The sequence below is a fragment of the Dromiciops gliroides genome, chromosome 3 (assembly GCF_019393635.1).
Source record: "Dromiciops gliroides isolate mDroGli1 chromosome 3, mDroGli1.pri, whole genome shotgun sequence".
Classification (NCBI taxonomy): Eukaryota; Metazoa; Chordata; class Mammalia; order Microbiotheria; family Microbiotheriidae; genus Dromiciops; species Dromiciops gliroides.
In genome coordinates this window covers 433,426,256-433,448,446 of record NC_057863.1, presented here as the reverse complement: position 1 = coordinate 433,448,446, position 22,191 = coordinate 433,426,256, and the positions used below count along the sequence as shown (strand labels likewise).

At 35.6% G+C, this 22,191-nt stretch overlaps 1 protein-coding gene across 3 annotated transcripts in view; it reads right to left on the bottom strand.

Annotated features, from left to right (window-relative positions):
• The window catches only part of SESTD1 (SEC14 and spectrin domain containing 1), a 147,412-nt gene that overhangs the window by 105,043 nt on the left and 20,178 nt on the right, over positions 1 to 22,191 (bottom strand). For 2 of the 3 annotated variants that reach the window (XM_043996644.1, XM_043996642.1), the window contains 2 exons: positions 4,873 to 4,939; positions 799 to 878 (listed from right to left, as the gene is read on the bottom strand). In XM_043996644.1, the coding sequence (XP_043852579.1) occupies positions 799 to 853 (55 nt within the window). In that variant the 5' untranslated portion in view covers positions 854 to 878; positions 4,873 to 4,939. Of the gene's footprint in view, positions 1 to 798; positions 879 to 4,872; positions 4,940 to 22,191 lie in introns of those variants that run through there. The other variant, XM_043996643.1, reaches the window with a different exon arrangement.

Sequence of the window (22,191 nt, the reverse complement as noted above, 5' to 3'; positions counted from 1 at the left end):
CTAGAGTATACAGAATGAAAATTCCTTGAAAGCAGGTGCTATTTCCTTCATGTCGTTGTATCCACAGAACCTAAGATATGGTCAGAGTATAATCCAAGGTTGTGTGTGTGTGTGTGTGTGTTGAAAAGAATTCATTAGTTAATATAAATGTCAAGGCAGTTCCATGCCCCCTAAGCAAAGTCTGCCAATTTCCAACAGCAAATTTGTGAAATTGTGTAACTTTTACAGCAGAAAACACCAAGTTTCTATGACACTGCTATCAAGCAGACTCTTTGTGTGTGTGAGGTATATCATTCAACTAAGGATTCAACTAATCTGACTCAAAATCTGAAAATAATTTAAATGAAAATAATATAATCAATACTTGACAACTCTCCTGCATGTTCAAACTTCCTCTATTAGAAGGTAAAGGAAGATAATGATACTATAAAAACTATATTGCAAAATCAAGTTATTTGGATGTCAGTTAGTAAATTATTCTTGGCCTGTATTATCACATTTTATAAAAGAAGGAAAACAAGATGCCTGCCTTGTGGAGGTCATTTTAATCAAATTATAAGACAGAATAAAAAACAGGCCTGTCAAGTACCAAAAATGATAGGGTTGGCTTCCACAGATTTTTATTCAGATTAAAAGATGTCTTCCAGATACCTTTGATAAAGGCTCTTATGCAAAACCAAACTATACATTCCTGCCAAACTTATCAGAGAAATAAAACCCAAAAAGCTAGCTCTGAATCAAAACCAGATAACAGTTATAAAACAGCTGATTGAAAGGAAAAAAGAAAAAAAAACATACCAGAGAGGAAGGCTAGTTTTTTCTTCAGGATGGGTAATATTACTGTAGCTTCCATTATATTTCAATTAATTTCTTTGCTTCTGAAAACAAAAGAAGGTGAATATTAAAGGCATGTAAATTACTTAGTCATCGAAATATTTACTGGTTTATTGCCAAATGAGGCAGCATATTTGCTTTTTTGAGCACTGTTTTACTTTGAAATCAATGTTTTAGATAAACTCTTAATTTAGAATATTTAAAAACAAAGAAAATACTACTTCCCCTCTCCCCAGTGTTTTTGAGCCATAGATGGTACAAGAAATGCTCTTACTACTATGCTTTCTTCTATTTAAAGTGGAAAATCACTCCCCTTTCAAATTTACTAGAAACTAGGAGTAGCCCTAAAGCAAAATTATGAAGCAGTTTCTTTTCTGTGCTCCTATAATTTTCCATTTCTTCCATCCTGTTCACTTCTCACAATCATTGTTCCATCCCCTTGCAAGGCCTAAAATCTAATCATCACCCTTTTTTCTTTTCTTTTCTTTTTTTTTTTTTTTGGCAATTCAAATCATAAGAACATTTACTAACTACGTCTAATGTGTGTAAATGGATACCATGATAAAATGACATGGACCCTTGCTATGAAGAACTTAAAATTTAACAGGTGAGAAAGGGAAGACCTGTACAGGAATAAATCTGATACATGGTACAGTAAAGTGAGGTTAGACTTCTTTGCCCTTGAGGCATACTTTAAGAAATTTGTGATGACAGAGATCACTTTTAGCTGGTGGTGGGAGGAAAGAGAAGAATCTGGGAAGGCTTTAAAGAAGTGTCCTTGGAGATATGTTCTGTGGTTTTGTTTTTTTGTTTGTTTTTTTTTTTAATTAATTGCTATTGCTATATATTAGTTTGGCATAAGCATATTTTAATTTATTAATATTACATACCAGTAAAGGATTGACCATGTATCTCCCTAACTTTTCAGGGTCTCAGGCCACATGGTAGATAAAGCAGGGAGAGAGCTTCAGCATGGCAATGAGTACAAGAAGGAGAAAAGCCCCAGAAGATCCATGCAGACTCTCAGAGAGACAGCATGTGGTCTCAAGGAGACCCAAGAGAATTCAGAAGCCCTATAAGCCAGAGAGCCAAGTGTGCGCCAAACCAAGAGAGTGCTTGTGGCCTTTTCCAAGAGTTTTTATTGTCTTTAAATAAAGGTGTGTCATTATACAGTGATCAAAGCTAACTGGTTAGCATCATTCAATTCCATTGGTTGACATGACTCGAGGGTGGTCTACATTAAAATGAACTCTATAGGTGACATCAGGGAGAAGAATGTAAAAGACCCTCACTGAAGGGCAAAGGCAAAGTCCATTATCTAGGTGAGGTTTGATTCCATCAGTCCTTCACTGAGCTAAACAAAAGAATATCTTCATTTCTTTAATTACCCCTATCTTTTCAGTAATCAAGGGAAAGAGGAATAAACTTCCTCACACTCAAGTATTTAGGACTAAATAAATTACCCTACCTGTGCCTAATATATCATTATAGCAATCAACAATTGTGTGTGTCCCATTTCAGGACTATGTTAATGGATGATGCATTGAGGTATAAGAAGACCTTTAATTATAGAAAAGTCTGAATTAGAAAATATATATATTTTTTTAAATTCAGTTTTATCATTCCTACTCTCCGTAAGTCTTCAATCCCAACATTCTTCTTCACTCCTGGCAGATGAACTAAGATCCCACTTCACCATGTCATCATACATTTTAGCTCTTACATCTAAAGTCATCACTTCTGTGTGCAAATTTTTTCCTCCATTCTTTTTCCTCTTCAAAACGAACAGCTCTATATGATAAACTTGGCTCTTCTCAACAATACAATGATCCAAGACAATTCCAAAGAACTCATGATAGAAAATGCCCTCAACATCCAGAAAAAGAACTGTGGAATCTGAATGAAGATTGAACCATACTATTTTCACTTTTTTGTTGTTCTTTTTTCTCTTTCTTTCTTGAGGTTTTTCCCTCTTCTGATTCTTCTTTCACAACATGACTAAGGTGGAAATACATTTAACATGGTTGTACATATATAATCTATATCAGATTGGTTGCTGTCTTGTGAAGGGGAGAAGTTGGGAAGAAAATTTGGAAATGTCTTATAAAAATAATGTTGAAAATTATCTTTACATGTAACTGGAAAAAAATAATATTATGATTTAAAAAATTTAAATTTGCAAAGAAAAAAATTTGAAAAATAAAAGTAATTAAAAAAATTTAACAGCTCAACCTATACCCTCATATCAATCCCTTCCCACCTATTTGGATCTTCACTCCTCCCAATGTCTCCAGCATCTTCAGTTTCTCCCACTTCATTCACTTTTTCTCCTCTGCCTACAAATACACAACGCCCTCTTATGTGGGCTCTGTAAGAATATAGACTATAATTCATCCCTTCCCTTTCATTCAGTACAATTCTTTCTTGTTCATGACATCCATGAATCCCTCAAAGAAGTTCAACCCAATATGCTGAGGGATTCTCCTCTAGTTCTTTTAATACAATTTGGGACAGAATAAAAGCTGCCGTTATTTCTCACATTCATCAAATGACCAGTCCACTTTTCTTCCCTGTCATACTTTTTTTTTGGTCATACTTTATAACATATTTTATGTCATTCTTGAGCACAAGTCATTATTTTCATAGATTTCACTCTATGCCCACTATGCATCTCTCTGGGGTAACTGGGTGGTATAGTGGAAGGAGCACCCAGTTTAGAGTCAGAAAGATCTAAGTTCAAAACTGGCCTCTGACACTAACTAGCTGTGTGACCCTGAGCAAGTCACTATTTGTCTCAGTTCCTCATCTGTAAAATGAAGACACACTGGAGAAGAAAAAGACACTCCTGTGTGTTTGCCAAGAAAAACTCATGGATGAAGTCCATAGGGTTGGATAGAGTCAGATACAACTGAATGACTAAACCAGGGCTTCTTAAACTTTTTCCACTCATGACCCCTTTTCACCTGAGAAATTTTTATGCAACTCCTAGTATATAGGTATATAAGTTCGGTATATATAACCTTTTACTGTTGCCAAATTTTTCACAACCCCCACATTCAGTTATGGGACCCAATATGGGGTCGCGACACATAGTTTAAGAAGCTTTGGACTAAACCACAACAACATGAATCTCTCCATTGCACTTTGGCTGATTCAAAATTTTTATTCTTCAGGCATAACTTGCAGACATATAGCAAAACTAAGTATTGGTGTTGAAGAGATGGGATCATGCTCAAGATCACAAATTTTAACCTGAAATGGAATTTAAAAGTCATCTTCTATAATCCTCACCTTTTTTTTGTTTTATTTTGTTTAAAGAGAAAATTTGGAATAATTGAAAATACTGTTCTTTTTTCATTTTAATCCAGCTTGCTATTCTATTTAATACTGTTTCAAGGTCACTATCCATCAGCATTGTTTGTCCAAGATATATGTCGTGAAAGGCCAACTCAAATGTCTATCCAATTATAGTTTATGTATTAAATATTCTTCATCTGTCTTGATTTTCCACTTCAGACTGATAACCTGAACATTTATGAATGACTGTGGATGAGTCCTGATGTACTGTAATCAGTACAAGGTTATCCATAAGTAGAAGTACTGCAGGACTTCACCATCTATAAGAAATCTGTACACAATTGTAAAACAAACTTTTTTTGTTTATGTCTCTCTGTTTTATGTCTTGCTTGGGAGTAATAATCAGAATGCCAATAAATAAAGTTATTTCTGCTTTGTCTTTCAAAAAATCCTTTTATGATTTTTTTTTAACATGAGAAACATTTAGAGTCAGAAAACCTAGATTCAAATATCAGCTCTATTACTAACTAGTGATCTTGGGCAAGTCACTTAATCACTCTGGGTCTCAGTTTCCTCATTTCCAAAATAAAACAATAGAACAAGATAACTTCTAAGGTATCCACTAACTCTAAATCTATAATACTATAATCTTATTGGAGGAGAGATGTAGAAGGCAGCCTGTTGGTGTAGTGGAGAGAACACTTGACTTTGCAGTCAGGAAGACTTTAGTTCAAATCCTACCTCGGCCATTTATTAGTTGTGTGATCATGCAGAAGTCACTTAACTCTCTCAGCCTCAGTTTCCTCACCTGTAAAAAGGAAATAACAATAGGACCTACTTCAGAGGGTTGTTGTAAAGATCAAAATAGATAAAATATGTAAAGTATATATAAACCTTAAGTGCTACATAAATTCAAGCTAGTATTATTATTATTGCTTTACTCAAAACAATTGTTAAAATAATTTTCAAGTAAAAAGTATGGTGGTATCCTGCATTCTATACACCTGACAAGTAATTATGTAACTGGTAACAAGTGGTATGCTGGGGAAAACCATGTACAAAAGCCCATATGTAGTCTAGAGCCCTTGACCTTTAAAGTCCTTAAAGACCCTCTAAATCAACCCTCTCATTTTACAGGGAAGGAGAATGAGGCCCAGAGAAACCCAAAATACCTTGTCCAAGATGACAGTACTCTGTAACAGAATCATTATTTGACAACAGGTCCTCTGATCACAAATTCAGAATTGTTTCCACTGTACTACATTGCCTCTTGCACGTCCAAATTATCCTCACAAAGATTAAACACAGCAGATGGACAGTAATTAGGTTCCCTCAATGATCATTCTATACTAGTAATATGAACTTTGATATCTGTCCATCATTTAATATCACTAAATGAATCAATTACAAGTTTGTACCAGGGACAGAACACATAAGACCATAAATGAAACAGTCCTTGATTTCAAGAATCTTATTCTCAAATGTGATAAAGAAACATGGATCCAGGAAAGATACATACATATATATATATACATACATATATATAATGTTTGTTTCCTATATTATATACACAATATCATTTGGGAGCAAGGGCATTAGTAACTAAGGTAATCAAGATAGTCTTTCTATAGAAGGTGATACTTGAGATGTGTTTTGAAGGAATCCCTGGTTATGGAGATGACCAAATACCATCACCAAAAAAAAAAAAAAAAGGATTTTAACAGATAGGAAATGACAGGTTAATGCTATGGAAGTCGTTCAGAATCAGGTGTTATACATAATCAAACTCTGGACTTAACAAATAAGAGCAAAGATCAAAATCAATACCAAATAAGAATAAAATAAGAAAATGTGTCCTGCAATTTTGATGTACAATTAAAACAACTCCAATCTAAATTATTAAAACTAACTCCATAGGCTTTAAAATTAAAAAATGATAAAAGAACACTGACACCAACTATTAAGAAGGAAAGTAAAATTAGTCTAAATCTAAATCAGTGACCAAGAGGAAGATACCAAAAGAGCCTAGATGAGTCAGTAAACATTTAATCTCTTTGCCAAGCAAAAGAACTACATATCCAAGGACAACACTGGTTTAGAACATAAATCCATTTGTGAAATGTTATGAAGGATAGTTGAAGATTATGAGCAGTATTACTTTATAACATGAAAAACAGTGAAGGGGGAAACAAGTTTGCCAAAAACTAGAGGAAAGAGCCAACTAAGCAACTAAGCAATAGCATTCTGAGTGCATTTTAGGATGAAAATTAAAGAGAAGAAAAGTGAAAAATATTTGTAAAAATTGCTACCACATTTTTCTCCAGACAATATAGTCATATTACTTGGTCTCTAACATGGAGTGAGAGAGAGGGAGGGAAGGAGGAAGGAAGGGAGGAAAAAAGGAAGGGAGGGAGGGAGAAAAGAATGCGAAGAGGAGTTTCACTAAGCTAAGTATATTCAAAGGAAGTCCAGCTGGAAGTAGAACAATTTTGAGGTTGTTAAGAACTGTTCCTCAAGATATCTATGAAGGGGGATTATACCAAACATCTGGGGGAGTGGGGGAGGAACGCAAAAGGAGAGAAAATATCTAAACTTACTGATATATATACATACATATTTTCTTATATCTATGAAAATTTAATAAGACTAATCCAATAACACTGAAAATATTCTTAATAAAAATATGAGATGGGAACACATAGGCTTTGTTAAATGATGTCACAAAACTGAATGAAAGGTACAGAGAATACAAGATTCCAATATGATTATTGTTAACTATAAAAAAGCAATTGAGTCAATAGAGCAAAACATCACATGAAGGTTCTCTTCCAGCAGTGTCCTCATACCTAGTTTTTTTAAAAAGACACCTTGAAATATGTAACAAAAATGACAACTTTATTCAATAACTGTTTAGAAACAAAGTATAAAACAAGGAAACATGATCACCAAAAGTGAATGTACAGCTGTCATAAAAGATATTTAGCACAGAATCTAATAAAAGATTGGCCCATATCCATACAGGAAAAAAACAAGTAGATAAAGAGGGTCTAGTATATGAAATATGATATGTAGTTGGATTAACAACCTATACATCCCATACAACAGATCTACATTTTGGAGAGAGAATGATAATTTAATCATGGCAGAAATCTTTTCGGCCTAGAACTGAATGGGAATAGGTCAATGGGCTGAATAGCACTGAAAAACTATCCAGTGCTTTTTAGGGCACTAAGCTTCTACCTGGGGGAAAAATAACACCCCCAAAATTTATAATCTCTGTGGTAATAAACACATTGCAAGTTAAATAACAACAAAATATTTAAAGAATAGTTCAAGATTATATAGGAGATTCACAAAATTATAAGGATATGGTTAATCTGTCAGATGAACTATACACACATTTATGTGTCCATAGGAAGGAGAGTTCATTTCAGACTGGGAAATCAGAAAAGGTATGATGTGAATTGAGTATTAGTCATTTTTTTTAAATGGCATTAATAAAGTACAGGATTACAGGACATGATTCCTTCACTTGTAAACTGTAAGAACAAGGATATTATCCATTCTCTCTTTGTATCCCCAGTACATAGCATAACATGTTTACTATGTGACCAGCTTCCTCTACTTGGTCTCACTGATGACCTACTTTTATAAAAATCCTGCACCATTTTGATTGCTAAGAGGTTGTAGCCTACTCCCACATACCACACTCCTTTTCCACTGCTCTTTTGGGGGGCTGCCACTTCAATCCTTCAGAAACTCTAGCAGACCCAGATTCAAAGCCATCTAGCACTACCAGAATCAAAGCTGATTGAGTAAATCTTGATTTTTATTCAACAGGAACCTAAAAGTATTGAAAATTATTTAAAAAAATCTAATAAACATTTACTGATAACTGGTAGATCAGTGTGCTATATTAAAATTTGTAAGAATGTGAAGAAGTAAAAGTTCTTGCTCTCAAAGAATTCAATCTCCATTGAAATGATATAAATACACTACTTTATAAAAAGTCATAAGTCCCTTGCTTTATTGAATAAAAATATTTTTCAATTAGCCTACTGACAACTGTTATTAAGAAGATCTAGGGTACATATTATTTTTCTTTCATACATTTCCTTGGTAATATCCCTTACATCAGTCGTGTCAAACTCAACAGAAGCTGGATTTCTACAGGCCACATACTGCCTTAGAAAACCACAAATTAACATTAGCTCTGTTATACTGTATTTTTATTTACTTTATTAAACATTTTCAACTACATTTTAGTCTGGTTCCTACCAAAAGCATCCTGTAAGTTTGAGTTGACACTGCTGCTTTATATCAATTCTCCAAAATTCTTTGTATTTAATGTGTGGTACCCTATTCATACCCCAAATATACTCCATGCCTTTTGGGAGATCCCCAATTTCAACTTTTCAAAAACGATAGTATTCCTTGATTCATCATCACACACATAGATATTGAAAAGATGGACCCATTTCAAGGAGAAGTTTAGCCCAAGTTCCATTTAAATTATGGGTACAAAATTTGTACTTCTTTGCTATATTTATACTTCCAGTATGCTACTATGAGAGCAGGAAAGCTATTATTTGTTCAATAATTCAGATGTAAAATGACTAGATTTTTAATAAATTGACCCCCCTTTCCTATACACAAAAACTCCAATTACTACTTCTATAATGCTCCAAACTCATATCTTGTTATTATCATGCCCTCTTTGCTTCAAGCTCAACATACTTGGAATTTTTCCCATAAGTCCTAATTCTTAACCATTTCCTTCTGTAACGATTGGAATAACGCCACCTGCTGGATACTTACTGTAGAAGAGTTCTGCCCATGAAGCGAAGGTCTTTGAGGGCAAGACCAGGCATCAGGAAGTGACGCGGACGAGTGGGAGGAGGAAGGAAGAGACTGGCGCTCGGTCTGGGGCTCTTTCCTTTGGACTCTGGTGGAGAGCGGAGCTAGAAATGTGCTCTCCCTTTAATAGATAGGAATCTAGGCCTTCCTCTCTCTTTACCAAAATTCTTATTCTCCTTAATAAATGCTTAAAAGTCTAACTCTTGCTAAAGCTTATAATTTATTGGTGACCACTCATTAAATAGTTTAGACAGTTTAGCTAGAATTTTAGCCCTTAACAGATGGCTGACCACGAAGAGGAAAGCTGAACCTCACTTCTGATCTTCTGGTTGGGTAAGAAATTTCCTCTACTCTCTCCCTTTAACTGCAAAGTACTGGCATACTGGCTGTGTTTTCCCTTTAAATTTTTTCGAATGGACCTTTTAAACTCCCTAATTACCCTATTTTTGATTTTAGTCTGTTTAACCAGACAAATGGGAGATAAGATCATGTTAATGCTTTGTTTTTGTGGATTTTCTATTTTTCTTTTTATTTTTGTTAAAAGAGCCAGCAACTTACTCACACAAGGAAATATCTCTCCCTCTCCCAACCACGCTTTTTCAGAGAAACCTGAAGAGATTCCCGCAGCTTTTCCCAGTTCTAACACTAATTGTTGCTTTAATTTTGCATGCCTGGAGGCAATGACCCACCCTCTAGAAGCTTTTAATCCCCTAGCACCTGGAGGCAAAGTGGGGGAAGAGGAATCCAGGCCTGAGTTCAAAATCAAGTCGGATTCAAATTGTGCTGGTCCCTCCCCTCCTCCCCAGACCCCACCCTCTACTCCTCCCATGGCCAAGCCCATTGCTTCCCCTGCCTGGGAAGTCCAGAGATCTGATGCGCATGCTCAACTTTTTCTACCTGCTTTTGCAGCTTCAGGCTCAGCCCTTCCCCGGCCTGGCTGTGCTTTTGAGACAACCTTAGAAAGCCCTTTAAATTCCACATATGCCTGTTTTGTTCATAATTTTGCTAACCTGCTTTTGTCTTTAATTAGTATTCTTATAAAGCATTTGTATGGTGAAAAGACTGACAGACAATATAGAGGGGTTAAAGAAGAAAAACTTAAGCTGAATAAGAATGACAATCATCACCATAGTTCAAGACTCCGCTTCTTTTGCCATGGAAGGGTATATATTGTACAGAAATGTAGAAGTAAGCAGCAAGGTACTGATATGAGTATTGGGGATTTTAGATATCGGAATCAAAAGTGTTCTGAATTCATTCAGAGTATTAATGTCAGTTCAGAGGTTACATAGGACTTCTATGCTATTACATATACATTTTGAAATTAATGGTATGGGTTTATTTTCGTAGAGATTTTCCTGCTTTTGAGATTGTGTTTTATACTTAGTTTTTAAAACAAGGAGAATATTTGTAAAAGCTTTTTATAGTCATGTGATCAGGTTTATATTTTATAATACTCTTGTTAATATTAAGTTCATATTCATTTAGATTTCCCTAGTTTGAATTTCATTGTCTTTTATTATTCCACGTGTATTTTCTTCTATTCATTCATCTATCTAATTTTGAAACATGGTTTTGATTTCATAATACAATGTTAATTCTAGGAGTATTGTGCTCCCATATTCTGAGTTGTTTGTTTTTGTTATTTTTTTTTCTCAACTGATTATTTGATCAAACTCTTTAAAGCATTTCCCTGGCAAATTGTTTGCCATGGCAAGTGTAAATTGATTCTAGAAGTATTATTTTTGATAAGCATATTCCAAAAAAAAAAAAAGAGGGGAACATTTGTAAAAGTTTTCTTTGAGATTGTGTTGTGCTTTAACTTTTATTTAAATATGTTCAGATTTTTCAAAACAGTAATTGTATACTAAGTTAAAAAAAAGGGGGTATTATTTGAAATTGTTGCATAATTATATATTGTGTTCTGAGTCAAGATGTATTCACATTTTTTGCAATCATTTATTATCCTCAATTTTTAAATCCATATGAGACTTGGATTATGGGAACTTATCATTTAAGACATTAATTGCCTTTATTCTGAGTTATCAGATGCCAGTTGGCCAAGATGCCATCCAATCACAAGAGGAATACATGCAAGAGCAGACACTGAATTGTCACATGAGGGGAGACATGCATGAAGTCAAGGTATGGCCGAGGGAACGGCTTTTGACTAATGTTGAGGTTGGATTCTCTTGGTTTAATATTTTATTTTTCCCCACAATATTGTACAGATGGCTGGAAGTATTCATCCCACCCATCTCACTCCTACACCTGGCTTCTATGCTCCCTCCTATATGCCTGATGCCATGGACATCTCAATCCCATGCATCTGATTAAGTTTGACTCAGTTTCCTCCAATATGTTCGGTGGCATGGACATATATTCCATCCACCTATTTTAAGTCTGGCATACTGCATGGACAGTACATATTGCTCAAGTGTGGGAATGCTCATATCCCATCATTTCTCTGTTCTTTTATGGTAACCCCCATAATTATCTCAGGTGTCATGATAAATAACAGTGCTGAATTTGGCCTTGACACCTGTTACCAATTATATTAGATTTTTTAATTTCTCATAATGGCATGAGGATAATTAGGCAGATGATGCAAAAAGTGATGAAACAAAGATAAAAAATTATTTTTAATAATTAATATCGCAGCAATTGTCTTCTCAATTACCCTCCATAAGGGGGGGACTATAGTAATATTATAATTTTAAAGAATGGTTCAATTTTTGTTTTATTATGTTTCATGTGTAACAACTAAGATTCTGAATTCCCTTAGACATGTTTTTGAGAACTTTCATTGTTTGATTTGATTATTGACAAAGCTATTTTAAAGTTGTGTTAAGCTCAATTTTGTAGGAAATTTTCCTGGCTGATTACCAGCATCCACACATCAACCCCTGAAAAGACTTCCATTCCACGACTACACCTAGAAGACATCTGAGAAAAGACTTTCAGAGACTTTAAATGAACAGTTTTGATTTGTTCTTTTTGTTGGTTTTTTTCTCCTTCTGTTATAATATACACCATCTGTAACATGTATTCTCTGCAGAGGCCCTCCCTTTGCAAGACTAATGTCAAAGCGTCGGTTCATGAGGACAAAAAAAATCGCCCCTCTGGACAAAACTTTCCTCTCTTCCTTTTCTATATTGTTGTTCACATATTATTAGTTAGCAATAGTTATCATATTGTTTTTACTGTTCCGTCAAGGAAACATTTTGTTTCTTGAGGAACAACAGGGGGGGACTGTAACGATCGGAATAACGCCACCTGCTGGATACTTACTGTAGAAGAGTTCTGCCCATGAAGCGAAGGTCTTTGAGGGCAAGACCAGGCATCAGGAAGTGACGCGGACGAGTGGGAGGAGGAAGGAAGAGACTGGCGCTCGGTCTGGGGCTCTTTCCTTTGGACTCTGGTGGAGAGCGGAGCTAGAAATGTGCTCTCCCTTTAATAGATAGGAATCTAGGCCTTCCTCTCTCTTTACCAAAATTCTTATTCTCCTTAATAAATGCTTAAAAGTCTAACTCTTGCTAAAGCTTATAATTTATTGGTGACCACTCATTAAATAGTTTAGACAGTTTAGCTAGAATTTTAGCCCTTAACACTTCTAATTCTCCTTTAGCATTTAAGCAAAACTTCCCTCCTTCAGAAAACTTTTTCAAAGTAATTTTACCATGTATCAATCACTAACATTCTATATCTGTTATTACCTCAGAATTTTGTTTCGACAACTATTCTTAAAGCTTATTTTATAGACACACACACACAAACACATACATATATATATATAGAACCAGGAGCCAAATGGAAGTCCAGTGACTCCAAATCCAGTGTTCTTTCCACTATATAATTTTATGTCTTGGGACCCTTCCTCTGTCATCAGTTTACCAATATGATGATGCTGTATAACTATAATTGCAGTAGTAGAGTAGTTACAGAGAATTGCACTCTGAAAAACTGAACAATGAAACTGATCTCTAAAGATCTATGCAAGGGGCCAGTAGTTCAGCAAACCTTATTTGTATTACTTTGAAATCACCCTAAAGTTAACTCATATAAGCATGTCCCAAAAGTCTTAGTACAGTTTTAAGCTTTAGTAATTTTAATAACTTTAAATTGCATTCAGATTTCTGGAACAGCCTATATTTTATTTCTATCAACAATATGATAAGTTCTTCAAGGCAAGGGTTAAGGATAACTATGCTTTCTAACTCCCTATTATTCCCCAATGTTCTTAAAGCCATGCTGCTGGGCTGTCAGGAAATGAAAGACATAGTGAATCTAGAGAACTGAGATGAATAATTTCTGCTCTATCATTACCCACAAAATAATTATGAAATCAAAATGATAATAAATGTAAAATTACTCTAAAAGTAAAATATGCTGCTTTATAAAAAAAATCAAAGCATTAAAATAGTTGTTCACTTTTGTTTTTTTCATGGTTTCAAGAATAATTTTCTTGAAATAACTAAATTTTCCATTAAACAGTAAATGAAATCCTTCTGAGTTCTTATCACGCAGTTCAGTGTTGTGGTTGAACTTTCCTTTAACAAAAGCCCTTTTACCATATTACTTCAGCAAATTAACTTCTTGTAAAGTAAGGGCCAAGACTCAGTTTTCTCTATCAGGAACAGTATTACTTACTGAAAGGCTCCAGAGCAATATATTGAAGTCCGTATTCTTTCAATTATTTGTTTTTCAAATTCCTTACCTAACCCTTTAAACACTGCCTTATTTTCCTTTGTTCTAACTTTTTTGAAAATTTATGTCAAGATTGTATCCAGGTTGTCAATTAACTCCATAAAAATATTTTTTTCACAAGATAGCAAGAATATAGTTACAAAAAATATAGTTACAAAGAAAATAAATAATCCCTCCACAGTATCTTTCAGCTTTCATATTCTCACAAGTCTACAGAGTAAACTATGTATGTTTGCTACTGTATTAAGCGTTTAGTTACTGCTCTTCCCACTAAGTACAAAAGCAGTAACATGATTATAATCAAAGATACTGCTCCTGCTCCAAAATTCAAAGATGGGTATGATGTGGGCTGGAATTTGGGCTCAAATTGATCGTGAGTCATCCCAAAAGAATTACAAGACTCAGTGACTCAGTTTCCCAAGTTTTATTGCAATACTGTGGGTGACCACAGGGAGAGAACCAGAATATTGGAAAGGTATCACTCAAATAGTAAAGGAAAAGACAGTTATATTTATAGTATGGATAAATTGATCAGACTCATTATAATAATCTCCACTTTGGGGAGGTACAGGGGAGGGCCTGTCCTTCTCATTATAATATTCTCCACCTAGGGGTGTTTCAGGGGAGGGCTTATCCTAATTTGAAGTTCCTGGGGTCCTAAGCCAATCCCCAAGGCGAGTACCTTTTTCAGTGGAGGTGTGTTTTGGGGGTTTACATATCATAAGGTGAATCTGGGGACAAATTTGGCCTTTTCTGCCCATGTCTCTTTCTGATTCCCATGGCTAGTTTCAAAATATACTCATTTTTCTTTAGAATTTCTATAGCCTTGTCATTTTCCTTTATTGTTATTTTGACCTAACCCGTTCTGGTCCATTATAGATGTTGATCACTATGGGTATGAGAACCTAACATAAGTTATCCATTAATTAGGATCTAACTCCCTTTTGGAGCTAATATCTGAATTAGAGCTTGGGTCTTGGGTTTTTCTATTAACCCCTTTTTGCCTCCTACATCAGGTAGAAATAATGAACAGAAACAGAAATAAACAAGAGTTTATTATAACAATAATATATTTTTAATGTTCAAGAAAGCAAAAACACTTCAAATTTCTACCACTTCATAACAAAATCAAACCTCTTATTTGATGTCACAGATCTTTTGTCATCTGGGAACAAATATTATTAATCTTTTAGCTTTAACCTTCTAAAACTATTATCAATGTTATATAAATGAAAGCACACATATGTAGGAGTTAAGAAACATGGAGTGTAGGTCTAAGCTTACCACCAAACTGCTATGTAGCCTTGAATTAACTGCTTTGGGCCAAAGTTTTTCAGAATCTAAGAGAATCAATCTATATGGATTTATTAAGTGCCTATAATTATATTAAGTGCCAGGTCCCTACTAAACATACAGTAACGAAAACCAAATAGTCCCTTACCCTCAAGAAGCTCACATTTTATTAGGGAGACAAGCATATGCATACAAGACACATAAAAAGGAAACTAAAAGGTGACTTTGGATGGAGAGACACTAGTTGACAGAGTGACCAGCAAAAGATTCTTATGGAAGATGACATGAGCTGAGTCTTGAAGGAAACCAGTCATTCCAAGAGACAGAGGAGAGAAAGAAGAACATTAGAGGTATGGGGAACAACCAGTGCAAAGGTACAGAGACAGGAGATGAAGTGTATATAAGCAGCATTGGGATGAAGAGTGTTAGAAGGGAAATAGTATGTAAAAAGTCTAGAAAGGTAGACAGGGGCCAGATTACAAAAAGCTCTACCCGACAGAGAAGTATATATTTTATTTCAGGGATCAAAGGGATCCACTGGAGTTTAGTGAACAGAGGAATTACATGATCAGATTTGTCCTTTAGAAAACTCTCTGACAGTCATTTGGAAGATGTATTGGAAAGGAGAGAAACTTGAGGCAGGACAAACAATTGGGATGTTATTTGACTTCAAAGTGAGGAAGGCCTGATTTGAAGTGAAGAACTAGCATGGTGATAAATGATAAAAAATAATAATAACAAATAACAAATTTGAGTCATGTTTAATGTACCATTACAATAAAATTTCAAATATTCTGTAGGGACCATACAATTCTATTACAGAATCAATGAATCACTGGACCTTAAAGTTGGGAGGTATCTTGAAAAACTTCTGGTCATACCTGTTACCTGAACAGAAACTCCTTTGCATATTATGGCTAAGAAGCAGCATCCAATTGTAAAAGTACAATAAAAGTGAATTACCTCTTCAGGCAACTTATTTTACTTTTAGAAAACTTGAAATGTTAGGTTTTGCCTTGCATGTATAGAGGCAAAGAAACAAGGGCTCTGCACCTTCCCTCTGGTGAGTGACTCCACCTTTAAAATAATCTATGTTTTAGTATAAACAAGAAGGCATATCTCTCTTCTATGTCACTTCTTTTGCAAAGCCAATTCACAGAGATAGTTGGTTCAAAACCCCTAGAGAGGGGGTAGCTAGGTGGCATAGTAGATAAAGCACAGGCTCTGGATTCAGGAGAACCCGAATTCAAATCTGACCTCAGACACTTGACACTTACTACCTGTGTGATCCTGAGCAAGTCACTTAATCCTCATTGCCCGCAAAAAAACAAACAAAACAAACAAAAAAAACCAAAGCCCCCTGGGGAATAACAAAAATGAGCAAATTGCTGTTTTCCCTTCTTAAACACAGAATACTGCCCTTCCAATTTATAATACTCTACATATTTTTGTTAATTAACTACAAAGAACACATGTGAATGACAAAGGAATGTTTTCATCTAAATCTGCCTCTGTACTTTCTATCCATTCTATTCTCCAAAACTTAGTTTTAAAAAATATTTAATTGCCACAAAAAGAGAAATAGTTGTCCTTGTTAATTAATGAAGGAAGACAATAACACAAATTTTTGTGTGCGTGTGTTGCAGACAGGAAATATGACTAGAAAACCTTCGAGATCCCTTTCAATTCTATGATTCCATGTTTAAGTAAAAACTGTCTCTTTAAATCCCTTGGTGGGGCAGCTAGGTGGCTCAGTGGATGAAGCACCGGCCCTTGATTCAGGAGTACCTGAGTTCAAATCTTGTCTCAGACACTTGACACTTACTAGCTGTGTGACCCTTGGGCAAGTCACTTCACCCCCATTGCCCCACAATAAATTAATTAATTAATTAATTTTTAAAAAGAAGTTCTAAATCCTTTGGCTAGCTATAAAGGTACAGTGAATTTCATTACAACTTTAGTATCAAAACTACATGAATTTAACAAAATAGGATATATGCAAAAGATAAACAAAGCCCCAGGAAATTGTTTTTTTCTGTTTTCGTGGTGTCAGTTAAGGTAAGTGATATTTCTGTCAAAAGAAATAAGAAGAAGATCAGCTTCTGAGACTATCAAAGAAAAAACGAAAATAAATTTCATCTTTGTTTAAGGTACCTTAAAATCTTCACACAAATATAATTAAAAACACCTAAGATCTAACTCTAAGAAAGGTGTACCCTTTTGAGGTGCAGCTTCATTTAAAAAAAAAAGAAAAAAAGTTTGCTTGGAGGAAAGTAAAGGTAAATACTGTCCATGCACTAAAATACTAATGTTGTGCTCCAAAACCAAAGAGAAAGAAATTATGAACAGAAATCAAGTGTAATGGAAAGAGTACTTAATTGGAGACAAGACTCACAGCTGAGTTCTGGTTATGCTACTAACCTAGCTTTATGACCTTAAACAAAAAAACTAGCTTTGCCATTTATTTAGCTGTGTAAAGTTGGGCAAGTCACTTTTTCTCTGAGCTTGTTTCCTCACTTTTAAAATGGAGGTGAGTAGGGGCAGCTTGGTGGTGCAGTGGATAGAGCACTGGCCCTGGAGTACCTGAGTTCAAATCCAGCCTCAGACACATAACACTTACTAGCTGTGTGACCCTGGGCAAGTCACTTAACCCCAATTGCCTCACTAAAAAAAAATAAAAATAAAAAATAAAATGGAGGTGAGTATACTTAGAGCACTCCCCTTAGAAATTGTAAGGATCTATGTAAAATACAGAATCATGGGATTTTAGAGTTAGAAAAAACCTCTGTGATCACCTAGCCCAACCACCCAGCCACACTATAACATAAGTGCTCAACAAGTGTCTCCTTGAATGAACACCTCTAAAGGCAGCCAATTCCACTTAGCCTGAATTTATTGGAAGTTTTTTTTGTTTGTTTGTTTTGTTTTTTTCCCCCAGAATTCAAGAAAATGACTAAATTTGTTTCTCTGCAACTTACACCCACTGATTCTGGTTCTCCTCTCTGTGGTCAAAGAGAACAATTATAATTGCCCCTCCATGCTAGAGCCCTTTAAACACTTGAAGAATATGCCCAATTCCCTTAACTATGGCATGGAATCAAGTGTATCCTTCATTATTGTGGTTACCTTCCTTGGATATCTTAGCTTACCAAATATCTTCTTAAACCATGGTGAAGAGAACTAAATACACTCTTTTGACAGATGAGTTCTGATGAGGGCAGTTTTCTGTTCCTGGAAGCTATGCGTCTTAATGCAGTTCAAGACTGAATTAGATTACTTGGGTTTGCAGTCTAAAAAACCAGAAAAACTCCCAAAAACCTTAATCTTTTTCAGAACAAGTATTGTCTAATCATGCCCCCTCCATTTTATATTTGTGAAGCTAATCTGATTCAAACTTGGCTTTGTCTTTTGGACCCTAGCTCTCAACTAGTACATCAGCTATTCTTCCCAGTTTCATATCAGTTGCAATTTGCTGAGTTGGGCATCTATGCCTTTATTCGAATCATTGATAAAAATGTTTAATAGTACAAGTCCAAGCACAGATCTCTGGGGTACTCTACTGCAAGGACCACTTGCCATCCTAACAATAAACCATTAACAACTAGTTTTTGAGTCTGCCCATCCAACCAATTCAGAATCCACTTGATTTTATTACTGTCTCATCCACGTATCTCCATAACAATAAGGAGATACTTTATCAAAAATTTTGCTAAAAACTAGGTGAACTACATTCACAGCATTCCCCTCTTCCACTAGTTTAATAATCCTATCAAAAAAGGAAATGAGGTTAGTCTGGCATGATCTGTTCTTGATGAAGCCAAGCTAATTCCTTTTAATTACTGTTTCCCTTTATAAATGTCTGCCAACCATCTCTATAATGATCAATTCTAGAATTATCCCAGAAGCCAAAGTCAAGCTCACTGGCATATATAACTCTCAGATTTTCTTCTCTACCTTTTTTGAAAATCCAGACATTTTGCCCTTCTACAATCTCAGACAGCTACCATTTTCCATGATCTTTCAAGTATCACTGTCAGCAGTTCAGCAATTATACCTGCCATTTCTTTTAGGGCACAAAGATACCATAACTTGAATTGACCAAGGGCAACTAAGTATACTTTTTACAATTTCTTAATAATTAATTAGTACTGGAATAGTGGATTGTGAGTGGCCTCAGAGCCAGGAAGATGAGTTCAAGCTCCACCTCTGAATCCTACTAACTGTATGACTCTGGGGAAGTCACTTAACTTCTCAATGCTCTAGGCAGCTCTATAAATTTCAGAGAAGGTGCCAACTTGCTTTAATAATGTGAGTTTCCTCATCCAGGAGTTTCTTATAGCAATGAAATTGCAGGCCTGATCCCTGTGGCTGTCCCTTACCTATCCTGGGTATCAACTTCCTGCTAGGAATTTTTGTTCTGACATTTCCAGTGCAAAGGCTATCCTCCCTAAAAGAGAAAACAGAAGCAAATTCAGAATTGAACAGCTGTTCCACAGCTACACCTCACCTCTCCCCAAATCGTAGCTGTCACCTAGAGGCATCAGTATGACCTTGGGTAAACCTCTTGACCTGTCTCAGTTTCAGTTTCTGCATCTGTAACATAAGGGGGTTGGACTAGATGCCTATCTAAGGTTATTGTTGTTCGGTCCTTTTCAGTTGTGTCCAACTCTTCATGATCCCTTTTGGGGTTTTCTTAACAAAGATCCTGGAATGGTTTGTCATTTCCTTCTTAATTTATAGATGAGGAAATTGAGGTAAACAGATTAAGTGACTTGTCCAAGGTCACAGAGCTAGTAAGTCTGAGGCCAGATCTGAACTCACAAAAATGAGTCTTCTTGACTCCAGGCCCAGTACTCTATCCACTGTACCACTTAGCTGAGTTCATAAGTTTTCCCAGGTTTTTCTAAAACCATCCTACTCATCATTTCTTATACCACAATAGTATTCCATCACAATTATATACAACTTGTTTAGACATTAATCCCCATCATTTCTAAAAGGATTTTCCCTTGCTGGTTCCTCTATTTTTTAAGAATGAAATTAACATAAAGACAAGTGGAAAAGTTAGTAGCTTCTCTGCTTTCAGCAAAAAAAGGATTCCAGTAGATCACTGGCTAACTGAAGTCCCTCATCAGCACTATGTAACAACTCAGTGCCAGACTTGTGATCTCAGACAAAACATAAACATTTATTCATCTTTATGTTGAGTTAATCTATAATATACTCTAATGATAAATTACTTGTTTCTCTCACCATTAACCTTCATTGAAATAGTCTCCATACCCCCTTTCTGATTCCTGGATATCCTCACATAATTCTTAACATTTATATAGCACTTTACAATTTACAAGTACATGCATATACCTGCTTAATATGTAATGCTACTACTCTCCTCCCTTTGACCTATTCTAGTTCTTCTGGATAAATTATAACTATCCAGAGCCAGAGCCTAATGATGGGTTTTATCTTGCCAGGTTTGTATATGTTTGTATATGCTTATTTATTTTGTCTCCTGCATTATAATATAAGCTCCATCAAGGACAAGGACTGCCTTCTTTGTATCCCCCAGCACCAAGAGCTGTGTGCCTAGAACACAGAAGGTGTTAAATAAAACCTTGTTGATAGATTGATCCCACTTCTGATACTTACTAGATTTATGACAATGGCTAAGTCGTTTAACTTCTCCAAGCTGCACTTTCCTCATTTTTAAAAGGGAATAATAGTATTATAAGATTAGATGCTCACATTAGATAACAAGATATAAGATCTAGAATTGGGTAGTGTACACAAAGCACTTTGCAACTTTGAGAACTCTAAATAAAAACCAATTATCAGTAGTAGTAGTAGTAGTGGTGGTGGTGTGGTAAAAAGTTTTTAACAGTCGGTTAGTGAATACGGAAAGACGCCAGTTTTTAAAGGACCACCCTTTCGGGGAGGAGACCGATGGCCGTGCGTGGGCTACGCACACCAGTCCGGCTGCTAAGCACTCCACTTCTGGGGTGCAAGCTTAAAAGGCAAGGAGAGAACGGAAGTGGGATCTCTTTTCGGCACTCCTTGTTCGCTGGCTGCGCTGCACACACAGACACTGACTGGAGTTGGACTCAGCCCGACTCGCCGTAGCAGCACGTGCTTGACTCAGCTCTCCCCGCCCAAAGGTGGCCTTGGGTTTTTGGTGAGTTTTATATGGAATATAGACTAAGCTTAGACTTAAGACTATTTGGTTTGTATTTCTACTTTTCTATCCCTCTAATCAATATCACCTTGTAATTTCCAAACAATAAAAACTCTAACTAGAGACCAGAGGCTTCTTCCATTTACTAGTCTGGGAGATAAATAAGGGAAAGGTTAAAAGGGGAGGTTAATGCTCTAGTATCCAATTTTAAATCTCACAGTTGTAGTAGTATTGAGAATGCTGTTAAAGGCCACACTCAAATTTTCTACAAGCCAAATGCACAGGGGGAAAAAAAAGTTTACAATTAGACCAATATGGTATACAACAGGTAGGAGTAGGAGAAATAATAATTAAAACAGGGAATACAGATAAAAAGACAAGACAGGACAAAAATAAAGAGACTATAGGTAGTGCTTTTCAAATATTCCAGTCACTGGCCTTTGTATTGATAGGGTGTATCTTAATCACCAGTCACTGAAAGTATAAAATAGTATGGTCAGCTCAATTGAAATTGTAGCCAATTTAAAAGCCTACCCAAGCCAAGAAGCAGTAAACAGGTAAAAGAAATGAAAACAAACAAACTCTGCTATAGGAGTTAACAGTATCAGTTTTCTGGAGAAACCAGAAAGAATGACCTGAGAAGCTTAAATCTACCAATAGTATGGAAGCATGGAAACCAAGGGAATTGTTCCAGTCATCTGAAGGATTGTTTGACAAGAAGGCCTATTGTATGAAATACAAGTTATCCTCCCTATTTAAGAAGCTGGTAAAGGATCTAAGGAATCTCTCTATGCACAGACTTATCACAGAAGGGGAAACTCATCAAAATATAAGAAATAACCCAGAAGGGAATTGGGAAGTAACATTAATATTAACAAGAAGAATAAAAGTTACTATCTATTCAGCACTTTAAAATTTTCAAAATACTTTACCTATTTTCTTTTTTGCAGGGAAATGAGGGTTAAGTGACTTACCCAGGGTCACACAGCTAGTAAGTATCAAGTGTCTGAGGCCACATTTGAACTCAGTTC